The 24,890-nt window shown below is 41.2% G+C and overlaps 1 protein-coding gene across 11 annotated transcripts in view; it reads left to right on the plus strand.

Annotated features, from left to right (window-relative positions):
- Positions 1-9,533, plus strand: part of TBC1D1 (TBC1 domain family member 1) — a 122,851-nt gene extending 113,318 nt beyond the window's left edge. For all 11 annotated transcript variants that reach the window (XM_030021243.1, XM_030020935.2, XM_030021515.2 and 8 more), the window contains 3 exons: positions 1,055-1,224; positions 4,098-4,268; positions 7,434-9,533. In XM_030021243.1, the coding sequence (XP_029877103.1) occupies positions 1,055-1,224; positions 4,098-4,268; positions 7,434-7,634 (542 nt within the window). In that variant the 3' untranslated portion in view covers positions 7,635-9,533. The remainder of the gene's footprint in view (positions 1-1,054; positions 1,225-4,097; positions 4,269-7,433) is intronic.
- Positions 9,534-24,890: the final 15,357 nt, after the last annotated feature.

Below are 24,890 nucleotides of genomic sequence, written 5' to 3' on the forward strand. Positions count from 1 at the left end.
AAAATATATTTAGGAAATGTGGAATAAAACCACAGTATCTTATCTTCCTTTTCCTCCATCAGTATTGTTTCATATGTTAGATGCTTTTGCCTGTAGCGAGTACCTCAATAAAACCAGGAGCAGATTCTGAGTTATAGTAGCAGGAAAGTCAAATGCAGGGTAATGCTGTTTATCCTGTGGACAGATGGGTTTGTGAAGATGGGTTTCTTGTCTGATGCTTTCCTTGCAGTCTTCTTTTTTTTGTTCTGTAAAGACATAGGCATTTTGTAAAGGAAAAGAAAAGAAAGGAAGTTGCATTGAAAGGTCACTGTATACTGTGGTTTCAGTGTGCTTGAATGTATGCCAGGTGCTGTCATTGCAGGGCCACCTGCAATATTAACGCTTAAGCTGTATTACTAAAATTTCAGGGTACTTATTAATGTAGTTATTAGAATATTAACATAAGTGGTTGAGACACAAACTAAAAATAAGCACATGCACATGAAAGTCGAGGCTGCTGGAAAGTGCACATTTAGCCTCATGTCCTCAGTGTTGTATTAACTGAGATTTTGTAGCTTTCTCCACCAGATGGGAAAAGAACAGAAGTTCAGATCTTTGGCTGTGTCTTCAGCTGTAGTTTTTGCCTGTTGTATTAGGATTTTTAAATGGCATTGGGATTAGAATTCTATTCAAATTCAGATTCCCATTAACATCTCAAAAGAAAAAAGCCCACAAAACTATTACATGCACAAAAAGTGGCAACACTGACAAACTTGACTACCTGGTTTATTGTGTACTTAGCTTAAATTTGAACTGGATTTTTTTTGATGAAAACTCACTAAACAAATTAATAATTGATTGTGTTAGTCAAGTGTGCTATTCACAGTAATAATCCTGATCCTGTAAAACTTCTAAAGCCACAGCCACAGTAACAAAAGCACGTGTCTGGCACAGTATATCTAGCCTCCAGATCACTCCTATGAGAAGTTGTTGCCCGTGGACATTTTACTGTTTTAATATTCTTGTCATAAGATGTGCTGGCTTGATGTACTCTGTTTTTTCTTTGTTTTCACAGATATGCTCTTTCTTCAAGGATCAGAGGCTATATTTAAAGTGGCTTTAAGCCTTTTGGGAAGCCACAAGCCCTTGATTCTGCAGCATGAGAACCTAGAAACTATTGTTGATTTTATTAAAAGTACTCTTCCCAACTTGGGTTTGGTACAGATGGAAAAGACCATTAGTCAGGTATGAAATAATCTGAACATATGAGTAGTATGCAAAGGAATGCTCTTTTTAACAAGTTCTTGACAGAAAAAGCACAACAGTGTATTGTGTTACTTCAAGCTGAGAATTCTATTACTGTAGTTCTGAAGATGTTGAAAACTTTTGGAAGCATATGACTTGCATAATACTTCTGTATTCATACATCTACATGTTGGTTATGGTCCCTTTATGAAGCCTTTAATGAAAATGAGTTTACTTTTTTATTTTTAAGTGTGCAACACTGTTACTGGCAGCAATGTTGCAGCCCATATGCAGTGCATTCCACAAAAAAAGCAGCAAGGTGGGCTAAAACCCTTTTGAGTTTTCCTGTCTCCAAAGAATCTTGCTCTCCAAGTCTCATTTCAGAAGCAAAAATTGACTTACAAGAGCCTCACATATAATGACCTTACTTAATGAATTAGAAGCCTCCCTATGTTGACTTTGTCTATACTGGCTTTTATGGTGCTGGTTCAGTATGTTACAATAGTGCCTTTGTATTTCTGCCAGGAGTACATGGGGCAGTGCAGTCTCTTGCAGTGAGCAGTGACTCTAGACAGCAAAAACTGGGCATCCTCAATATACTTTTTTTAAATGGCAGACAAGGAAAATGATGCAATATTGTTAAGCTAGCAGAAGGCTTCAGATGATAACTATGGAATTTGAAAAAATCACAGATTATTGCAGTTAAGGCTTGCCTGTTTAGAAACCCTAACTGTTACACTTGACATCTAATTTGCATCAGGCAAGTAGAAGACATGTTTTAGCCTGTTTTTCTGAAGGCCTTTTGTGGTCCAAAACATGGGGGGTGCACTGTGCAGAACTGCAAATGCCTCCCACTCACCAAGGGCTGCAGGAGATCTGCAAAGCCTGTGGCTTGATAAAGAAAGCAGGCAGCAGCACAGTACACTGCAGAATGCTTGCAAGAGGCTCCCTTCTGATCCCTGGCAGCAAAGCTTCCAGGGGACGTGCACTCAAATTAGGTTCAGAAAAATTGCTTCTTGTGCTTACTATCAAAGGAAGGAGGGGAGAACTAGAAAGCCTGTGTGAGGGGAAGGAAAGCAAGTGATTTCTAGGGGGCAAAGGGGTTTGTATGTTATCTGTCAGGCTGAAAGCCTGGAGTGCACAGCTCTGCAGAGACTTGCAGTGCTTGGGCAACCTGCAGAAAACCACTGGCTTTGAGCAGAAGGAGGGAGAGAAACTCTGTTTAGGCAGCTCTGCTCTAAATTTAAAGTGGGCAGGTAGAAGTGAGTTGAAGGGAGATCCCTTTCCCTGCTTTGATCAGGGCTGCCTTTGAAGAGAGGCAGCTGTTTGACCAGCCCTGGAGTGCATACACAGCTCCTGGGCTAATCTCCATCATCACACCTTCTGCAGAGTGGCCTTTGGTTTACATGCCCTAACGTGCCTTCAGTTAGCTGGTTTTCAAGTCAAGCTTTTGATTTGCTTCATGTTTCCCCCTTTCAGATTTGATACTCTGGGTATGACAGCAGGGATTTCCCTCCCTTCCCAAGAGCACAGAGGCTAGAAGTGGCAGAGGTCATGAGAGGAACTAGCATTCCGCCCTGCTGAATTGCACCACTTGTTTTATTGAAATTTCAACAGCATGTGTCCTCTAGAGATGCTTAGATCTACAGAAGATGAAAGTTCCATATGTGTAACCAAACTCAAATTAAAATTGTATTTCAGCCTTCTGTACTTAGATGCTCAGTGTGTGTGTTTCTACTGCTATACAACTATGAAATAATTTTTTATAGCATAAGTAATAGGTGTCAGAACCATTTCATAAACTGATGTTTTCTTTAACTATAACCAACAGTTAAGGTCTTGTAGACAAAGCAGATAAATAAAATAGGAAATAACTCTTGTTATTTCAACAGGTATTTAAGATAGTATTTGGTATTTGACTCATTTTCAAAAGGAATAAAGTACAAGAGGTTTAAAAATAAAGAATAACCCTTGAACTTATATTCTTGGGCTATTTTCCAGATGCATTTTTAAATCAACTTTTGTTTCTACTATGTTCTGTGATTGACATGCTTGTCCTTTTAATTTACCACCTTCTTCACTGCTTTCAGAGGAGATAACTAGCTCAGGGACATTAGAGTCATATTTCTTGAATAATTTGAAGGCAGATGTTTTCCAAAACCTAGGAAAAGGAAAATTCAATCCCAGTTTTTTCCTTGCGGTCACTCTGTGCACCTCCATTTATTTATCTGCTTTTAAAATAAAGGGTTTTCTTAATATTCATGTATAAGACTGAGCACTCATTTGGTGATTCATAGTTAATAATAGAAATCTGCTTTGACATTACATAATGTTTCCATTAAGTGTATTAGTGTAAGGATAGATTATTTCATCTTCTTTCAGGCGCTAGGAGTACCATAGAATCATAAATAAACCTAGCAACGTTTATTGTTTTTCATTTAAAGCTTTCATTCTACTTAGCCTTACACTTGCACATGTGGCTCATGGGCATGGACCACACTTTTCTAAAGTGACATCTAATTCCAAGTATGTCTAGGAGGGTTTATGCCAAACTGAGATGCATTACATTTGAAATCTAAAAAGGGTAATTCCCTACGAAGTCTACACTTCTTGAAAACTTCAGTGTAAGTGATTTTGCTGAAGTCATACAGCAAATCAGTAGCAAAGTTTTTAAGTAGATCCAATGCCAATGTATTGCACTCTACTGCCTCAATCTTGCCATTTCCAGAGTAGGAGATGTGAATGCCAAAAGTTAAGTCCTTTTTTGGTATGCAGTGATTAGATATCTAAGTCTAGATCCATCGATTTTAAAGCATTGAATGAGCTATGTTTTAGATCTGCACAGCACTTAATAATATTTTTATATACAACAGGTGTTTGAAATGGATATTGCCAAACAGTTGCAAGCTTATGAAGTTGAATACCATGTGCTTCAGGATGAGCTTATAGATTCATCTTTAAATGACAATCAGAGACTGGATAAATTAGAAAAGGCAAACAGCAGCTTGCGCAAACAAAACTTTGATCTCCTGGAAGAACTGCAGGTACAATTTGTATTTCATGTTTAATTAACATTCTAATTTATCTACCTTTTCAGAAAAGACTATCTCACACCAAGGCACAGGAAAGATTGGCATGTGGTCTAGTGACTTTGAAGTGTAGCCATTTGGAATTTTTAGTTTAGCCTTTAAACTTTAAATGCAGAAGAAATTCTGAGAGGGAGTAGATAAAGCATATGCTTACAATTAGTGAAAAGTTGATTCATCACACTGTCTTTTCTCTTGTAATTGAAATCATAGCTGTAGAAGATGACTAAAAACATACAAAGTGCTTTCTCAACTTCATTTTTACGTTTTCAGTCACTGCTTTATTACAGCAGGGATACTAGCCTATCACAAATGGGAAAGCTAATGCCAGTGTCACAATTTAGAGTTACATCAAATATGGGATACGTTGCCTATAAAGACATACTCTTTCTTACAAAAAAAATTTTTTTTAAAGTGTTATCCAGATTGTTTAGACAAAATATGAAATAATAATTTCTAATATATACTTGGTGCCTGTTCAGTCTGCAGCTTTTTCAGAGGCAGTACACCTGGTCTCTACAGGGGTTGTTCTTTGCTTAACTGTTCAAGAATTCAGCTTTCTGGCTGCTTTATAACACAACATGACTTCTATAACTTTTGACTGTGCATTTAGTTTGATGGAGAAAGGGACTTCAAGGGTAAGAAGAACACATTTCAAGCCTCTTGGTTATTGTTAAAGACATAGACTTTGTAAGATAATAGGTGAGGAGTTCAGGTTTCTCAGAGATTGGTCCTGTATCATGACTAAAGCTAGCCAACTGTGCAGACTTAGATTGCCTCTCCTAATAAAAATTTGCTTGAGCTGTAAATCCTGATCCTGTGAGACCTGAACCTGTTTCAGGTTCTAAAATGAGCCTTAGAGAAGTCAGAAGAGATACTCCTCTGCAAGATATTTTCATAAAGCTCCAGGCACATGGGCAAGGAAATTGTTGAATTTAGAATGGGGGAGAGGGATTTCTGGCATGACATTCAAGATGTGATGTCCTACAGATACCTGCATCAGGGGATCTTCTCCTGCTCCTGTCCCTAAAGACTTTGCAGCCCTAAGCAGTTTTTCTACAAAGCTCATCTCCACCTGAGTGCTGGCAAGTCAGCACCTAACATCATAGCGGGGAACTTAACTGTCTGTAGTGTTGGAGCAATCCCTTTGTCTTAGAGGTGGGCTTCATCAGCCTTCGTTTCCTATGGTGAAAGGTGACCCATTGCTGATGGGAGGAAAATGCATCACCAAACAATGTGGGTCATGGTTTGTCAATATTTTGCCCCCACAGGCTGAACTTTTTAACCCACCATAATTACATGAAGGGCAGTGAGCTCATCAGAAAGGCAAATACTTCCATGAAAGCCAAGACCATCCAGTGCTCTTGTCTCCAAATTTTATTCACAGCTCACAACTTCAGAACAGATCTCAGCTTTTGTCAAAGTGCCTGTCCTGGTTTCAGCTGGGACAGAGTTGATTTTCTTTCTAGTAGCTTGTATAGTGCTGTGTTTTGGGTTCAGTATGAGAAGAATGTTGATAACACCCTGATGTTTTCAGTTGTTGCTCAGTAGTGTTTAGACTAAGTCAAGGATTTTTCAGCTTCTCACGCCCAGCCAGCAAGAAGGCTGGAGGGGCACAAGAAGTTGGGAGGGGACACAGCCAGGACAGCTGACCCAAACTAACCAAAGGAATATTCCATACCATGGGATGTCATGCCCAGCATAGAAACTGGAGGGAGTTGGCCTGGGGGGATCTCTGTTCAGGAACTAACTGGGCATCGGTCAGTGGGTGGTGAGCAGTTGCATTGTGCATCACTTGTTTTGTATATTCCAATTTTATTATTATTATTATTATTATTATTGTTGTTGTCACTTGTCATTATTATCATCATTATTATTTTCTTCCTTTCTGTTCTATTAAACTGTCTTTATCTCAACCCACCACTTTTACTTTTTCCTGCCCCCCCCCCCCCGCCCCAATTCTCTCCCCCATCCCACTGGGTGGGAGGAGTGAGCAAGCAGCCATGTGGTGTGCTTAGTTGCTGGCTGGGGTTAAACCACAACAGTACCCTAGCTACAGATCTTGTGTGATGAGTTTGAATGATCTAATACTTTGTTTCACCATGAAGTAGAATGCCGATATCTGCAGCCTTTCAAAGGAGAATTTTTCGAATTTTTCAAGATGTGTTGTCCATTTGCATCCATGTCCATCCTCCCCCTTTGCCTCCAAATCTGGCATTTGTTGGACTCAATGTCAAGATGAAATGGGGATGCAGCTAACAGGCTGGGTTGTCTTTGCTTTGCAAAGCACATGGAATTCAACAAATATGGCTGGCCAAAAACATCTCCCAGATGGCCCATACAGAAGCTTATCTTAACCTGGAGTTCTTTGGGCTGCCCAACCTGCATGGCGACACTCAAGGGACAAGTGAGCACAGCTCAAGCGCTTGCAGGAGGTTACCTTTCTTTCTGAAACTCACCTGGTAGGTGGCAAAGTCCCCCTCTGTTGCTAGATGGGACCGTCGGAGGCCCTTGCTTGGGATCAGCCTGCAAGAACCAGGCTGCGCTTAGAGAGCAGCCCCACAGCAGAAAGGGCCACCGGCGAGCTGCCACCCGGCACCAGTAGCCTGAGCGCGGCAGAGCTGGGACCCTCTGCCCTCCCAGGCTCTCTGCCCTGCATGGCAGGTTTCCCCCCCAGCACCGCCAGCGAGGATGTGCTGGCATTCCTGGTGGCTCCCCAACCCTCTCAGCTCCCCGAGTGGCACCGTGGGGCCACCCTTCTCTCCATCCCTCCCGCACAACCTCACCCCACTGGCCGACGTATAATTTGCAGACTTAGTAACTTTCTAATTTCATTACTTTGCATTATATTCTGAGCTTAATTGTGAACTAATCAAAACAATCAAGTTGAGAGAAGGAAGTTTCTTGTTATAGGCAAAACCATAGTTGTAGTCTAAAGTACACAGATCTAATAACATTCATACTTGCATTTACCTTTGCAATTTTTCATCATTGGAAAGTATTTTATGTGTATTAATATATCTCAAAAAATAGTTTCAAGTTGGTTTCAGTTATTAATGAATTTCCTTTTTGTTTTTTCTTCCCTTCCTTCCTCCCCCTACTTCTTTCTTCTTACTTTGAAAGGTGGCTAACGGAAAGATCCAAAACCTTGAAGCAACAGTAGAGCTTTTATTGACCAATGAAGGCAAACTGAAGCAGTCCATTCTCACTCTTGAGCAGGAGCGAGCTTCTTTGCTGAAAGCAGTGGAAGAGATGCGGAAAAAGATTGGTGGTACAGATGGGAAGCCTCTACTTACTAGACAGGAACACATGGATGCTTTCTGATGTTCACGGTTGTAATGGAGCAGACAAGCTGAGCAAGAAACAAAGGGAAGAAATGGGTCTTTTTGTCATGATCCATGGGGATTTGACATTGTCACCTTCATTGTACATGCCTTACTGTAGCAAAGCAAGATATGGGCATGGTGGCTTCCCATATCAGAGAAGCTGGTTTCTCATGGAGAAGGCTCTTTCATCTTAGTATGTAGAAATACTTTGAACAGTAAGATGCCACATAATAATAAGCAGGAGAAACTTAATAGTGCGTGCAGTCATACACAATACACTGTAAAGATGTCACAGATTCTTCCATAAGTGCTTCTAAACCTAAGTGCTTTGTGTTCGTCACGTATTTTGTTTGTGTGTAGATCACCACCATGTTAAATAGCACATCCTTTAGAAGGTCCTTTGAAGAAATATGGCAGTGTAAAACCTTTGAATGGATGACTGCCCCATTGCAGCTATGCAGTGGTAACTTTACAGAGAGTTTTGTGATTGGACTGGAGATATTTTTGACAGTGTAATTCCCCTACAGCTTGACTGGGTTCTGTTAATTATGTTGTTTACGCTTCAGAAAACTGCTTCCTGATGCTTGAAGGTGTCAATCCATTGGACTCCAGAGATATGGACTTCATCATCTGTAACTATGCATAATTGGGGGGTTGCCATCTGTTTTTATAAGTACATTGTTTTAGTACATTTTTTGTTTAACAACCATTAATGTAGTGTATTGTTAGTTGGCATTATCTGATAAACATACTGTATATAGTAACTGCATTATGCTTAACAAAATACACTGACATTGATTTGGTGAAGCCTGTGACTCTTCCAACATCATCCAAGGATTTATATTCAGACTTTTCAAGTTTCATCTTATTTATTTCTGATCTGCTGTGTGATGTAAGACAACCTTTTGCTGGGAACCTAATGCCCGCTGTCATTTTTTTTTTTTCCCTTTATTTGGTACTCTGTGCCCACACATCCTCTGGGAAATGTTATTCTTTAAGACTTTTTCTGAAGTAGTGGAGGCGTTTCAAGAGCTTCATGTTGTGCCAGATATGCTTAAACTGTTTTATAAAGGGTATGGCAGTTTGAATTAGAACACCATTCTTTTTACAATGCATCTTTCAAGTAATATTACACATGTTAAAAAAAAAAAAAAAATTCTCACTTTTCTTAATACAATGAAAGTAGTTTTCAGGCTAGTTAAAGCACCACTGCTACAAGTGCAATAATAGCCATGGATATTCAGTTGTTTGGGTTTGCTTCAGAATTAGGAATAGTGCCATAGTTTTGTTCAGTCCCCAAGGATAGAGTTAATAGGCATCAGTGTTTTGTTATGGTGGAGATTCACCCAGGAGATGTGATTTTTATTTTATTTTTTTTCTTAAATTGATGGGTTTATTTTTAAAATTTCAAAGCACACAGTTTTTTCTCTGACTGGCAATGTAGAAAAGGTTTTGTTTTGCTTTTTCCTTTTCTTGTGCAAATAAACCTGACACATTGTGGTTGTAGTTTAATAGGAGAGCAGTAACATTCATCTACTGTGCAGAACAAATACCTCTAATGTAGGTCAAAAAGAAAAAGAGAATTTACTCTTCAATTTCTAGAAGCTTTGTTTGACTCTGTTGTGTCTTAAATGTGTCTGGTTCTTGCAAATCCGCTCTATATTCACTTAGTATTGAAATTTCAGATAAATCAGTTATTATTAATCCATTTACCCTTAGGCTTGTTTTTTTTATTTGGAAATCCATATTGAAGCTCATGCTTCATGTTTAAAATCTTGTCATAATGGACCTCATACTGTTAGAGCACTCAGTAATGTTGCATTTTTACAGCATAATGCCATAATTCATACACTGACGTTTTAACAAGAGCAATAAAAATAATAATAATCTATGCCTACATCTATGTTTGTACATTTTTTGACATTTAAAAACAAAAACCTGGTTGGTGGGGTGACAGTTCAGAGCTGTGTAAGATGAGACTCCCTGAAAATACAGTACCATCTACAGTGGTTATTAATGAAAACTCTTAGTCCTCAGACTCTTCTAAACATGCTAAGGATCCAGCTGTGATCTTGGGACCTGCATCTGCATACATTGACTAAGGTGAAGTACGTTCCACGTGACTCCAGGGATGCATTCCTTTTTGTGATGTTTTGCTTCTCTGCCAGTGTAAGTGGAGGACTACTTCTAGTCCAAAGCCTTTTATTGAGAATTTGTGTAATTCCAGAAGTAAGTGCACTTAGATGAGAACTAAAGTCAGTGTTTTCAGAATGCATAAATGTGGTAAATAGATAACAAGCGACTTTTTGCTTTTGTGAATATATAAATGTAACTGTTTCATTGTACCAGGGAGTCAAATTTTCTGTGGATACAAATGAAATTTCTATTTGTACATATGCAAATTAATACAATTTTGTTAAATATGTAAATGCCTGGCAAAGTGAGAGATCATGCCACCCACTGGTCCAGGGTCTGAACATGAAAGAAATAGTTGATTTAAGTCTTTCTGCTGCTTACACTGAAGCAGATCTATGGTATGTTGCTTCTGTATGTCTTTCCCCATCCTGTGCTGATTTTTGTCACCAGGCCTCTCTGGTTCAAGAGGCCAAAGTGGAAGAGTGTGGAGGAAGGTATTATCACTTACCCAGTTCCCAACTTTGGCACAGCTTGGGGCTTTTCCCTTTAAAAGTATGAGAACGAAGTAATAGAGCCCAGAGCTAGTCCCAGAGACTTGCATCCTTCTCCAACTACACTCTGTAGCTGAGCATCCTTAAGGATGTGTAAAATTAGATCTCCTGTTGTCTGAGTACCAGCAATTGTCATCAGATACTGTCTTCCATATGAACAGTAATTTCTGATTCAGAGAATGTTCTAAAAAAACCCTGCAAATCCATACACTGGCCCTCAGCAGGAATCCCGAACGAGCTAGTCCTGGAAAATCCAAGTTGAAGTAATCAACATTTTCTCCATCTCACTTCTACAGATAAAAATCCCCAGGAGTGATGCTTAATTTCTGAAGAAAAGAAAAAACAGTGAAAAAGGAAGGAAGGAAGGAAGGAGTTCACTTGTATGCGCAACCTAGGCTTCCAAAGGTGGATGACAAAAGCAGCAAAGTGTGCAGTGTGAGTGTGCTAGTGAACGACATCGAGGCAGTAGTCCAGAGACAGGTTAGCCTGAAATGTGGAAAGAACTAATGTTGGCATACACAACAAAGAAGGCGGCAGCTCCTCTAAAACCATAGCAGTGAACAGCACTGGAGGATCTGCTGTGGTGTGCTGCGGTCACCCGGTTCTGGTTTGTTTTTCCCAACCAGTGCAAGTGGTAGTTTGTGGTAGGTACTTGTGACTCCCTGTGCTTCTGGCTGTTTGATGTACTTTTATATTTTGCCCAGTTGTCTGTTTCCAGAGATCATTACTTAATACAGAACCTGAGAATGATGATGCAGTGCCTATCATGTGGGAAAGTCAAAGCACTTTCACAAAGGCACATGTAACAGGTCTTCCCTTGTTTAGAGTGAGAATTGAGTCACAAAGAAGTTCAATGACTTGCACCAAATATTTCAGTTTCTCACTGGTTGCTGCGCTGAAATCCAGATCTTCTAAGTTGTGGTCAAATTGTCTTGCTGGCTGTCTAAAAGATTGTTCCAGAAGGTCTGTAACAGGTACTCAGTAGTCATGCAATGCTCTGCTGAAACAATGTAAAATGGGAAGCGCAGTTGCTGAAACCTTGTCCTTTCCTGACAGCTATACCTCCCTCCCAACAGTAACCCTCTCAGTCCTACTAAAACACATTGTCTTCTTATACCAGGTACCTCCTCTGCAGGTACCTTCTACCTCTCGCTTGATAGGTTGGAGTAGGTGCACTGCCAGCAATCCTGCGTAGCAAGGATTGTACTATGGCATCACCAGTCAACCAATATTCTTGGGATTTTTTTCAAACATAGTAATCTTTGATAAGAGTTGCCATTACTAAGAGCAAAGTCATGAAACTGCAACTAGTAGGACTCTGAATGAAGGACAGTAACCTACACAGCAAAGAGGACAAAGTAGCTAGCGCTTTCTCTCCTTTGCGATCTTCCTCCACCATTCAGTGGAGCAAGGAGCTGAATCCAGTCTTCTTGACTTCCAAATCCACTACAATAGCTGCTGCAATTCCACCATAATAAAACAGCCTGGTATGTCAACATGGCAGAGCACACCACCATTTGCTAGCCAAGTCAGCTGTGATAGTGTCAGTACCCTCTGTGCATTCCCCTCTCTCTGGGGGTTTGGCTGCTTAATTAGATAATGCAACTTAGATAATGCAGACATCTAGCCTCGAGGCACTTCTGGCCTCCGGCGGCTTCTGGCCGCAATGCCTGCTGGCCTTGCAGCTATCCAACAAAAAGCTGGAAGAGGCCAGGTGCTTCCCACCCTGCCGCCATCTCTTGGGAGCTGTGTTTAAGCTGAGGCTCTTGTGCTTTGTCCCTGCGTGAGGTATGTTGCAGCCACACTTGCATCTGGCCTTGTACCCTTGTTGATCCTGATCTAGGACTTCGCTTCCTGGCTTGACATCAGACCTGTCTCACCACCACGCCCTTGTCTGGTGACCTGGACTGTTGACCTGCCTTGCTGGTCCTTTTGGGGTATTGTGGAACAGCCCCCTTGTCAGTAAGTTGCCCCCCTTTCCTGCCTGCATGTCACCCTCAGCTCCTGGCTCACTTTCCCCTTCAGAGCAGCGCCTGCTCTTGCTGCTCCCAAACACACAGCCCCATAGCACAGCTCAAGTTACATGTCTACATTGCTTCTGATTCCACTGCTGGGCTGGCCAGAGCTTGTTTAGGTGTCTCTGCATGCCACTGCTCTTCATTTAGCACGCAAGCTAGTTCTTTCAGAACTTGCTTAGGGACCTCCAACACAATGGTCACACTGTGTAAAAGGGCCCTTACTAGTCTTTCATCTATTTCAAAATACTGTGATCAAGTTCTTTTCCACTTCAAACAGTGCACCATATTTGCATACTATGTTGAGGACACCAAAAAAGTGCCTAAAATTAAAAGAATACATTTTGACTACAGCTGGATGAATGCCATGATTGCTTGAGGCACCTTAGATCATTGCACAGTATTTATACTGTGTCACACCCTGTGATGTGAAGTAATTTTTCTTTAACAGAGCTTTACTAGAACAGGTACGTGGGAGGGAGAACACTGGCAGCCAAGCTAACCATCAGGATTGCAACCCAGGCATTGCCTTTGGAAGGCACATGTGTGGCTTACACCCACCAAGTTTTACATAACCTAAATTAGGGTGGATCACTGGGTACTCATTTGCTCTTGCAGCTTCCAGACAGTGTTCCTTTCATCTAAACAAACCTGAGGCTGCAAGAATTCAGTGCCTCAAAGTAGGCCTTTTCAGCATAACCCACAGCAAATCAGTAACTACTTCATTATATAGAAGACTCTACTTTGTATAAATAGATTTTTTTCTTCTGTCTAATTATATCTTATATTTCCATGGTGTTAGAAAAGCTTTGGGGCTATAGATGCTAAAAGATGATAAAACTCCTCTTACAGAGAGAACAGAGATGATTAAAACAGAGGTTCTGGAGAAGCTTGTACTAGCTCCCTGTCCCCAACTTTTCTCATGCAACATTTCAGAACCCCAAAGATTTTAGGGAATTTTCCTGACATTTCTAAAGTGTTATATTTCACAAGTAGAAATCGCTGCTACAGAAAGAGATGAAATCAGGATTCTGCTTTTGGTTAGGAGTAAAATGACCAACAAAGATGTTCTGACAATGGTCATATTGGTCCTAGGCTCAACTGGATGCCTACTTCCTTCTGTCGCTGTCTAGCACTCTTCCTGTAATACCTTTCCTTTTGTTAACATTTCACACTAGACTGCTTGTCTAGAAAGGAGATATAAATACATTTTCCATTTTCCAGCTAAAAGCAGAATATGATAATTACCTTTTGTATCTGTCTGTTCTTCTGTTACTAATGAGACAGCGAGTTTCCATTTCTCACTCGTTATTTGCAAGTCAGTCTAATCAAGATGGTCCTTAGGAAAAAAAGTCTTCTTGCTACAACTTCATTTGCCCTACTTCTCTTGAAAGTGGGGTTTTTTTGACTGTTTAACTAGCATTTAAGAAGTTTCCAAGTTCTGTTTTCACAGATTTTTTTTCATAAGCTGTTATAGGATGAACAAATACTTACAACACTCTTATATAGAGTCTTTTTCTATGCTTCCAACATCTGATGCTCAGGATGTTGTTGGCTCTGTAGATAGTGAAATGTCTTGCAATGTCAAAGATTTGGAATTGCCAAGGCAACAGCTGACTCAAAGAGCATGTTTATTCCATGTATTAGTTAAGATGAGCTGAGTAGCTTGAAGAAATGGCCACTGATTGGGACTTTGAGCTCACGAAACCATAGATTCTTGATGGGATTAGCGGTACCTGTATGTCTCCCCAGCTCGTTATTTGCAGTTTTCTCTTAGGGCATATCACAAAAAATCTGATCCCAAAACAAACTAAACAAAACCTGAAATGTGGTTGCTGTTTAGTATTTAATTTTAGACCAATTGTGTCTAGTATTTTTTGTTAAGGAATCTCAAACGGTGGTTTCAGTGGTTAGAGACTGAGGTAACGGGCAGATACAGAGGAGCAGTGAACCTTGCAATTGGCAAGGTAGCAATATAATTAACAGTAGGTGAGTAGGGACTAATGATAGTCTTTGGAGTGCGTTCTATGTAGTAAACTTGTCAAGAAAGTTGTGAATAAACATTTTGCTCATTTTGAGAGAAGGAAAAACTAAAATGCTTTTTAAAAATTGAAAGAGATGAACTGTCAAGAAGAGAATGTGTAGGGCCAGCCATGATAAAGCCATGACGTTTTCAAGACCTGCAGTATGATGTCTAGCTTACCATAAAGAAGTATGAGTGCAAATATCCATTGAACTGAGAGGCAGTACAAATCTGAGCATAGTGAAATAATCTGGATAAGCCTCAGAAAACTTTCAGGGTTTTTTGCAGTTCCTGATGGAGTTCATAGAGGCAGGCCTCAGTGCAAGCAAGGTTTCTCTGATGAAGAAACTGTGCCGTTCTTTTCAAACAGTGGAGAAAGTAAACTAAGATCTGATCCCATAACCTAGTCATCTGATCAGGAAAGGTTGCTTCCTGCTAGAAAGGAAAATAAAGGAAGGCTTTCTAATACAAAAATATCCTCCAACAGCCTCTGGCGTATTTCTGGGATACACTGGCATCTTCATGGTGCTGAGAACAAGCTTCAGTTTCAGTAGTACCTAGAAACAACAATCAAACAACAATTTAAGTAGCAGCTTCCAGTCATGGACACTTTTACAACATTTAAGCTTGCTGGAGCTGAAATGAAGACAGTCCATGATGCTGGTCTGTTATCGTAAGGCCCTTGCTTGAAACTTTTCTTGGTGATACCTGCCACCTACCTTACCTTTAAGAACAAGAAAAAGGTATTTATTAACAAAATTCGGATTTTATTGTTTGACTGTTAAATCTGTGACCTTAACTTCATTGTTTGGCAGTAAGCTGCTAAACTACATCAACAGAGTAGAAAAGTTGCTTTAATGCACTGACTTTGCAAGAAGACAATAAAAAGGATGGTCAGACACAATGTATGTAGGTGTTTTACCCTACCTGTACAGAAATTATATCTGCAGGTGGCTTACTTGGCTCCTGTGGGATTTAATGGGATCGTGTGATGGAGTCATATATAACTACTGACTTCAGTGTTACTGTGTGCTAGTTTAGATATGCTGGCTAGTGTGAAAGGGGTCATGGCAAGCCATTATCCATACTCTGGTAGCTGCCAAGCTCTGTACGGGGTAGGAAAAATAAGTCTGTGTTAGCCTAAATCAAGCATGCATAAACAGCATGTTCTATCCTCAGAACATCTTTAGGCATCCAAAATTATTAGCATTTATTTAAAAAAGAAGAAAGCAACATTTCAGATTCTCTCCTCATTTGTTCCAAGCATCTCAGTTCCAGAAAGGAGTACTGTTTTAACTGGGGCAGATGTTCACGAGACATGACTAAATAAGTTCAGATTAAGGCAACAGTTGCTTAAAATTGTGGACAAATTAAGAAATATATATTTGGACATTTGAATGGATCTATGCTAATTATTATTTGCTGAGTGTGTCCCAAGTACAGTAAATTCTTGTTTCCCCTTTTTTAAAACTTCATGCTTCAACAAAGGATAAAAACTTCCATTGTCAGCTTTTGCTTAAAAAAGAAGTAGGAAGTTCTATGATTAAAGGAACATAAATGTATGTGAGAGAAGGAGGAAATGAGAGTTTCAGAACCAAAGAGCTGACGGCAGGGATTTACCCAAACCCTTTGTATGACCTCCGGAGAGATCCCAACAAACAACATGCAACGTCTCGCTGCTGTGGCCTACAAATTTCGGGAATTTTTAGTCACTGCAGCGTGATCTTGGAAAAGGTTATAGTATACTTTCCCTTGAAAGTCCCTTCTGTATTCCCCTCCCACCAGCTACTCTATCTTGCAACAAAAAGTTGGGACATGCATGTAACACAGACACAAGGCAAAACATCTGCAAGCTCTGTTGTCTGTCACTTAACCACTATGTCATGATAAGCCAACCAGTCAAGAGGAAAAACTTATATCACTGGGGACTAGAGTACTTGCTTCAGCTTGTGGGGTCCGCAAGAGTCACCTGCTCTGTACTGACTCCAATCCTGGGCGTTTTGGTGAAACATGTCTTCTGGAAAACCAGCAGGATATGATCCAGCAGGTGTCAAGAGATGATAACTCTTCCACTTTCCATGACAGTTTGATCTAGGGGAGAAGGTCAAACAAGAATGAAAGGCTGAAAACGCTACAGAGCAAACAGACATATTTTTTTGATCGGGCAGATCAGTCATTGGACAAAGAGTTCTTAAAAGATTTTATGTTTTCTCCCACATTGTCTTTGTTACCAAGTATGGTTTCTGCCCAGCAGTTGTTGCTACTGCCAGCCCTCTCAACTGTATCACCTGTACTAAGGAAACCAAGGGCATGGTCAGTCTGAAAGCTTTTATGCATGTGAGGATCTTGCTTTCTCAGTCAGCAACTGAAGGATGTATGTTAGGCCATGTCCCATTCCTGATGCATGGTTTCAAATCTAGTTCCTCCCTTCAGTTCCTGATCCTTGGCTACTTTCTCAAGGCACATCTCCACACTTCTCTAGAGGTAGATTTAAAAAAAGCTGTCTGTTATCTGAGATATGCTGAACCTACCAAATGGAGTAGTTCATTTCACCCAGAACCCGCACCTTATTGCTCTGCTTCCTAGCCAAGTTTATTAGTTTGGGCTCAGGGCAGTCCTGATGGCAGTTACGTGATTCCCGGTTGAGAGTTAGCCTGTGCCCAGCAAGTTTGGAGTGCAGGAGCTCACTCGTGTCAGCCTACACCATTCCATGGAGACATACTTTGAGTGTTATCCGGTCAACTTCAATGCTTCCTCTTGACTAAGGTACAATGAGTATGCAAGCACTGTGAAGTATTTTTTCCAGCCCTTGACCATTTATGTCATGGGCTTCTGTACCACTTTCCATTTTTTGTAAGTGTTGGAAGACAGGCACAGAAACTGTATGTGATGTTCCATTGGTGGTCTTCTGCATGCCCCTGCTTGGTCTTTCATTTCCATGTTTGTAGATGATGTTAGGTCTTCTTGTCCCAGCACACCCTGAGAACTCATGTTAAATTTGCTGGTGATGACCATGGCTCCTAAGGCCTTTTCAGTCATGGCCATTTTCCATCATCCAGATGTTTATTCTGTAGCTATGGCACAGATTATTCATTTCCAATTGTGTAACTTTTCACTGCATTAAAGTATTTGATTTTCTTAGGACTGCATATCACTGTAACAGTCAAGACCACTCAGAAGCCTTCCTAAGCTCCTATCTTCTAAAAGATCATCTGTGAGGAAAAACTTATGTAACTGCGTTTCTCATCCCCCTATGGAAGTTTGCAAGATTCACTGAATTTTCCAGTCTGGAAGGAGGTACGTCGTGACCACCCAGCTTCCCCTGTTTCCAGCCCCCACTGCTACATGGGTGGGCAAGGCACCAGGCTGAGACCAGATCGTTAATTGAACTTTTTAAAGGTAGGAGCAAGTTTTAAACATAAGCAACTCAAGAGTTGCCAACTGTGTTAATTTACCAAGACCCTGGACGTTCAGCATATACTAAGGTTCTCACTGGCTACCAAACTGGCCTAATTTGGAGGCAAAAAAGCAGTTAGGAGTTGCACTGGAGGTCAGATGGAATTGTGAAAAGATGTGCTGTATATTCCACAAAAAAAGGTCAAGGTCATTCCCTTGCCTTAATTCATTTGGCCATTTGTCCTAGCTATTTTCTGACTGTAATGAAAGAGAGAGCTTTTTCCTGCTCTCTCCAACCGTCTTTTGCAAAAAGATTGTAAAGCTTCAGGCAATTAGCCTGACTATGTAGCCATTGCTGTTACTGGAGGAGGTTTAAAAATTAAACAGCTGTCATACCCAGACCCGTCACAACAATCAGGCTGATTATAATATAGGCTTACACTGGGCAGATGGTAACTATCTACTTAATTACAAGTTTTAAGGACTTTCTGTCTCTCAGATCTAGCATGTTCTGTCTATGTAAGGGAAGAAACACCAACATCGTGAAGTATTACCGTGCTGCTTATCAGGAAGGGAAGATTTGATTTTAAAAAGAAAACCCACAAAACTTTTGGCAGAGATTTAAACTACTTTGTTGTTGTTGTTGTTTCATTTTACTTTTCTTTTAGTGCCTGATGCTAAAGTACCCAAATTTATCCCCAGGGGGAATTTAATCATTGATTCCAACAGGAACAGGATGGTACCTTTATTGTTCCTACCTCAGATAACAAACTGCCCGGGGGGGGGGGGGGGGGGGGATGTTCCTTTGTTGTTTTTTAATGTGTTTATTACCCTTGGAGTTTAAGACCTAAGCCTATAATCTCCAAAGCAAAGCAGTGATTGTGACCCTAAGCGAAGGAGGTGCTGTAATGCTGTTGTTCAGTATTATGCAAGCTGCCGAGTGCTATGCTGTGCAGAATGCTTCCGTCTCCTCCAGACGTCAGCTTCCACGAGATGTAGTTTTTCTAAATGATACCAGGTGTTGTACGGAAAAAACAGGAGAGTAGAGGAGCTGAACCAAGTTCTTGGTATGGCTTTTCACACATGTGCATGTTGCTCTAGGGAGACACCTTCTACAGGTGAAAATGTGGCCCTAATCATGGGTGGATTTAAAAGCATTCATTGACCTTGATTTTTCTATCAAACTTTCTACTTTGGCATTCGAATGCGCTATAAAGTTAGTGTCCCCAGAGGATGGTGTGTTTTCCTAACAGTTAACTTTTGCCTAAATCAGAGGTTTTTAGGCCACAGGGAATTGAAGAGCTAGCCAAGTACAGAACTGCAAACTGTTTTCAGCTACAATGCTGAAGTAAATGTGGCAATTGGGAAAAAAAGCATGGAAGGACAAGGGATCTCATAGATGAGACCAGACAGCTTTAAGAGGGTTGCTATGCATCCTGCATGCTCCTAGTGCTGTACTTCACTGTGGAGGCCCCACTGAAATGCTGGCTGTTGTGCCAAAGGCTGTGCAGGGGAAGCAACTGGTGGGACATGTTAGAGAAACCCAATAAACAAACCAAGCGTCAGAGAGAAACCGTAGAAAGGGCAGGGTGGAGGCACAGGAAGCGAAAGCCCTGTAACCAGCAGTCCTGTCCTGCCACCGCTAGCCAACTAATCGTCGGCATCTGTCCTGCACACATGAAAGTGCTGCATAGTGGTCGGTGCCAGAACCATCAAACCTCCCGCACGCAAGGGGATGAACATGTGAAAGACAGCTGGTGGGGCCTAATGAAGTTTCCAGAAGAAGCCGTGTGGCTGAGTCTGCTTCAAGATTTCCATTTATAGCCACCTGAAAGATGAAAGTTTGGGTTTGATTTGTATTGATTAAATTCAGGCTCTAATTTTTACATAATTTGTGTAGAGAGAGTAATTGCATTTTGTTATCTCTTTTCCAGATATAGATTTAGTTGCTTTGCCAGAGTGATTATCAAACAACGTTTCCTTCTGAAAATCTTACGTAGAGATTCTTGTATTGATTTACTGCATTTAGCGCAGTTTTAATATTACTGATCTACAGTATGTCTCAAAGACTCTTTCACTCTTCGATTAAAACAGTCAGCTAACTTCAGGCGTTGTTTTTCAAAACAAATATTTAATTTGACTTCCTAATTCTGCATTTGTGCAACAGAGTCACAAAGTGTGTATTTCTGCATTAAGGAATTCACGTTAGTGGTGAATCAAATTCTCCACTAGATGGTAATGTTGTTTCAGTTGATTTGTGTTGAAAGGAGCTTCTCTGCCAACAGCTCCAAAAGGAAGTGGAAGCCGTGAGATTTGTCCAAGAAATGATCTTTAGATGATTTAGGGAAGAAAAAAGTTTCCATTTATTAGAAAATCATTTTTGGCTTGAAAAGGTTTTGATGAAAACTTTGTATGTACTGTAATTACTAGGATCACGGAAGTCTTAGTTCATGAGCAACCTTGAAAATGCCTCGAAACAATGAATTAATTGACAGAGAATGCAGAAGACAAGCAAAATGATCTCTGCTTTATGCTCTTATCTGATACCCATCATTGTTGCTGAGTGACTCAAAATCCTTCAGTTGTTTCTAGCTGCACTTTTGCTGGGAGGTAGAATACTCTTCTCGTCCTTTTGTGGAAATGGAGACAGAAGCAAAAGACGGTTTCTGCAATGGTACTAGAAAGCCTCACTAGCTCCATCGGTGCAATCCTTGCGGTAAAATAGCAGCTGTGCTCCTCTTCACCTGCCTCCTGGGGCTTGGTACAGCCAGGCTGGCATATTCAGATAAAGTATGAACCACGATGCACATGCAGTGGAGGCTCTGGGCAGGCCCTGCAGCCAGTCACACCCATACTCACAGGTCTCTACTGGCTCTCTGCACTGCTGGTGTGCAGTGATGGTGGTGCTGGGCGATGATACAGGACAGCATGCCATGTAGCACTGCTATGTAGCTTCTAGTAATATTGGTCCACTGCTGGAAAAATCAGATCAGGGAACAAGTACCTTACTATTCATAGTGAATGTGGGCTGTAGTTGGGACCAAAGGGTGACCTTTGTCACAGAAACATAATTTACTTTATTTGCATTCAGCAAAACACAACCACTATGAAATGAAAAAGCGCCAACGTGTCCCACAAGGAGAAATACTGTTCCTGTATGTGCTACAAGCAAACAGCTGCAGGCTTGCTCTTAGGCAATATCTCAGGCCAGTGCAGCTCTGGAAAATGTTTTAATAAGTCTTTAAATAGCACGTAGCATTAAAGCTAAATATGGTTTCCGCTTTAGATCTTGACCTAAGGTTTCCAGCTTCTGTACTAGGATTTATCACGAAATTCAGTGGACTCTTTTACATTAAATTTTACCTTAGTGTGCTGACAGATCTAAACTGCAGTTTTACAAATAGTAACCTAAAATTAGCTCAGTTTGTTTCTTAGAGGCGATCCACCGATGTTACAGATTAAAAGCAGAATTATTCTATTTGCAAATAATAACATGCTCTCCACTAGCACTGGCTGAGAACATCACTTAACTTACATCAAGTAAGAGAGTCCATGTCAACACTGGATCCTCTGATCACATGAGACTCCATTACATATTCTTTAAAGTTCATCTGCGCTAGTTTTATTTTTAGTAATAAAGCAAAGTTTAAAAAAAGTCTTTTCACCTTTCACTTGGAACAAGAGAGTAAGAAAGATACCACCAGGAATAATTCAGTAGAGGCTTGATTGAAAGTAGCAATTCCCGATTTTGATAGTTCTGCAACGTGACTCCATTAATTGCTGTTAAAGGATTATTCAGGCCTTGACTACAGAGATGGTTATGGCTGTAGATACAGCTATGGAAATGCACAATTTGGATTGAGTAGAGGAAAATCTAATGCTTCTCCTTCAAGTTTGGGTTAGTATTTCCTATTCTGTAATCCTCGCACACTTCAGCCTGATGGAAACATGGGTAACTGTCATTTTTGCTTTAAACCAGAGAAACAGAGGATTATCCCACTCTCAAGAGACATGAGATGAATCTCACACTTAGGGAAGGCTTTGCAGGCCCTTCTAAGGGCACTTGCCTGCTGCCAATTGTTTTTGTTTAGGTTGAAATGTATCAGATGTTTGTGTCATATTGCACTCTTATTATTCTCATAATCTTTCAATATTATGAAATCTAATTTAATACTGAGTGTTGTAATTTGGCAATCTACAAAAATCTTACCTAGAAAAAATTTCGCAATTTCCACTTATCATCCCAAAATAAATCCTGGCATTTTTACAGCTCTCTGTTAGAAAAGAGCTAGTTAAAAAGCATTAGTCCATTTCTCTGCTCTTCTGTAGAGCTTTTCATCTGCAGATTGTCAAGTGCTTTAGAGAGGACATCACATTTTCTTTCTCTTTATAAGCACAGTGGTGGAAACATAATGAGTTTAAATGTTCCTGTTTGGGCTCATCCTGCTCTGCAAAAGCAGAGGCTCAAGGGAGACGGACGTTGGAGAGCCCTTAGCCCTGCTCAGCCACTCTAACCCCTAAACAGCCCTGCCTTTCGTGGGTATAAAGTCCTAGTCAAAATGCAGAGCACAGTGGCACTGAGGCAGGAGAGAGAAGCTGAACTGTAGTAGAAAGCATTCAAAGTTATTACTGGGTTTGGGGGGGTGCGGGTGGTGGTAGGACATATGAATAAACAGCAATCTGCATGCAGCCGAAGTCTTTAAAAAGTGCTTTTCGCTTTTGGCTGTATATTAGATGTCTAAACTATGTGCTTTAAATGGAGCACAATTAAACATGTATCTTAACCTTTAGAAAGCTGGAATATTTAGCTGTTCTTCCAAGAGTGAGCCCTAAAATTAAATGACCCCAGATCTATATCGCTGCTAGATCTGCACTGCAGTCATTGCTTATTTTTAGCGAAAGGTGTTTAAATTCCTTTGTCCAAATTAATGTTTTTCTACCCTGAGGCTAATGCTTCTTCCCATGCAACAAGAGAAATACACGCAGCACCAGCGACTAGAGAAAGGCCAGGCAGGGCACCGCCAGACAGCAAACACCCCTCGCCTGGCGCAGGGGCAGCTGTGTCCTGCCGGGGATGCGTGAGAAGGCCAGGGCCAGGGCGAGGGGCAGCGGGAGCCCACCTTTGCCGAGCAGTGCCCGACAGAATTCTCTAGCTTCACCTTTTGTATGAGCAGGGGTGGCAGACCCACAGGAGACTTAATGCTGTTAATGCCAGAGGGGGGCCTTGGGAAAAGCATCAGCATGTGAGAGCTGCTGGGCACCCCTGAGACGTGACTTAAATTGATTTAAACAGTCTGGTCTCCTAGATTATTCTCCTGTGTCACTGCCTGTGCATCCTGGAGGGACACCACCTTGGAGCACAGCACCAGCATGGGGGTGTCTGCTTGAGCTCCCATCATTGGTGTGTGAGATAGATAGATAGATAGATAGATCCCAAGCCTCCAAGGGTCACTGGAGCAGCACAGCTGGCCAGCTGCAAGCCACACCCCAGTGCAACCCATTTCTACGAAAGATGCTGAAAAACTGCTCCCTCAGTTCCTATCCCCGGTGCATCCTTGCTTCACCTGATTTGAGCCTCTTCAGCAAGGTGACCCCTATGCAGTAGGTAAAAGCGATGAAGGTGAGCTGAATGCCTCACCTGTAGCATCTGTGTGCTGTGAAACGTGAGCAGGACTGAGGGAAGAAAGCTTGTACAGGTAAAAGGTGGGCTAATGAAGCAGGACAGCACTACTGAAATTGGTATAGGCGGTTGGGGCAAACCTCCTGCAGAAGATATGGAAGTGGCTAAACCATGTATGTGATGTGCTGCAAGTTGACTTTTTGATGTCATTAGATACCAGTCAGTAAGGCTATGAGTAAATACCAATGCTGATTAGGAAAATAAATGCGTAAATTTGATGTCCAGAGCTTTTAAGGAAAAATATGCTGATGATGGAACAGGTACTCTCTCTCTGATCATTTTGAACCTAATATCCAAAACAGGCAGGAAGCATTAGAGCAAAAGCAGGATTTCCTCCTATTAAGTTCAGTTTCACTCTTTCAGTCTAATTACATTGTATTAAGTGATGTTGCCCTTTTTTTAGGTTACAGGCTGAGAAGTTAAATAAAAGAAAGAACAAACAGAAAAACAAAAAAGAGAGAAAGAAAATCAAGAGCACATGCAACTGTATTGCCTTTGGCACGTGAAAAAGTGCAGCCTGAAGTGGCTTGTGGATAGTCCATGTCTTAGGGCTGTGTACAACTTGTACCAGTGCCTGAGCTGTCCTTTCTGCACGCCTTCATAGCAGCTGGTGCACAATGAGTTTGGATTACTTTCCATGCATACTTGTTTGTACCTATTAATGAAAATCAAGCCCAAAATGTTGTGTTTCTTCAGCTATATCTTCTTAATTTAGCCATTGCCGACCACCTGATCCCACTGTGGATTTCACCTCACTCTCGTCGTCTGATTTCACTGCACTCTAATTTTCTCTCTTTTTTTTTCTCTGCAGAACTTCCTGTTCATCCAGATAAATCTTATTTGCTGATGTTCTTTCACTAATATTTTAGTTGTAGGCTCTACAAAGTTTTTTGTTATCAAGAATCTGCAAATTAAGTAGAATGTCTTTTTTTTTTTTCCTCTACTGTGCCCTTTACATTTAGAGCAGTGACCAACACAGCCTTTAAAATTACTCTTCTGGAGTTTTTTTTTCTAGAAATGCTGGCTTGTGCAAGGTGCCACAGGGAGGGGGGCAAAGGGAACAGGGGGCTGAAGCAGAAAAAGCTCAGTTATCCTCCTGGGAGAGAGCACCACGCAGGACACCCCAAGCCAGCTGTAAAAGGTGCAGTAGGACAGGCTGAAGTTTTGGGAGGTTTGTGCTCTGAATCAGGCTGCTATGACCCAGCAGCAGGTGTGGCTGGTGTTTATGGGAGCAGCGCCTTTTCTATTGAGAGCACCAGCAGAATGCAAATGTGGAAAAATTGGCAGGAAGGGTGTGCTGGGGGCAAAGCCAAGAAATCACATCCGCCCCGGAGCTGCGTGCCGTGGGCCAAGCGTCAGAAATTGTCCCGGAGGGTCAGGCAGCCCCAGCAGCTTTGCATTGCTTCATGAGATAGGCAGTCACTTGGCAACAGCCCTCATCCCACTCACAACG

This window comes from Aquila chrysaetos, chromosome 1 (genome assembly GCF_900496995.4).
Source record: "Aquila chrysaetos chrysaetos chromosome 1, bAquChr1.4, whole genome shotgun sequence".
NCBI classification, from domain to species: domain Eukaryota; kingdom Metazoa; phylum Chordata; class Aves; order Accipitriformes; family Accipitridae; genus Aquila; species Aquila chrysaetos.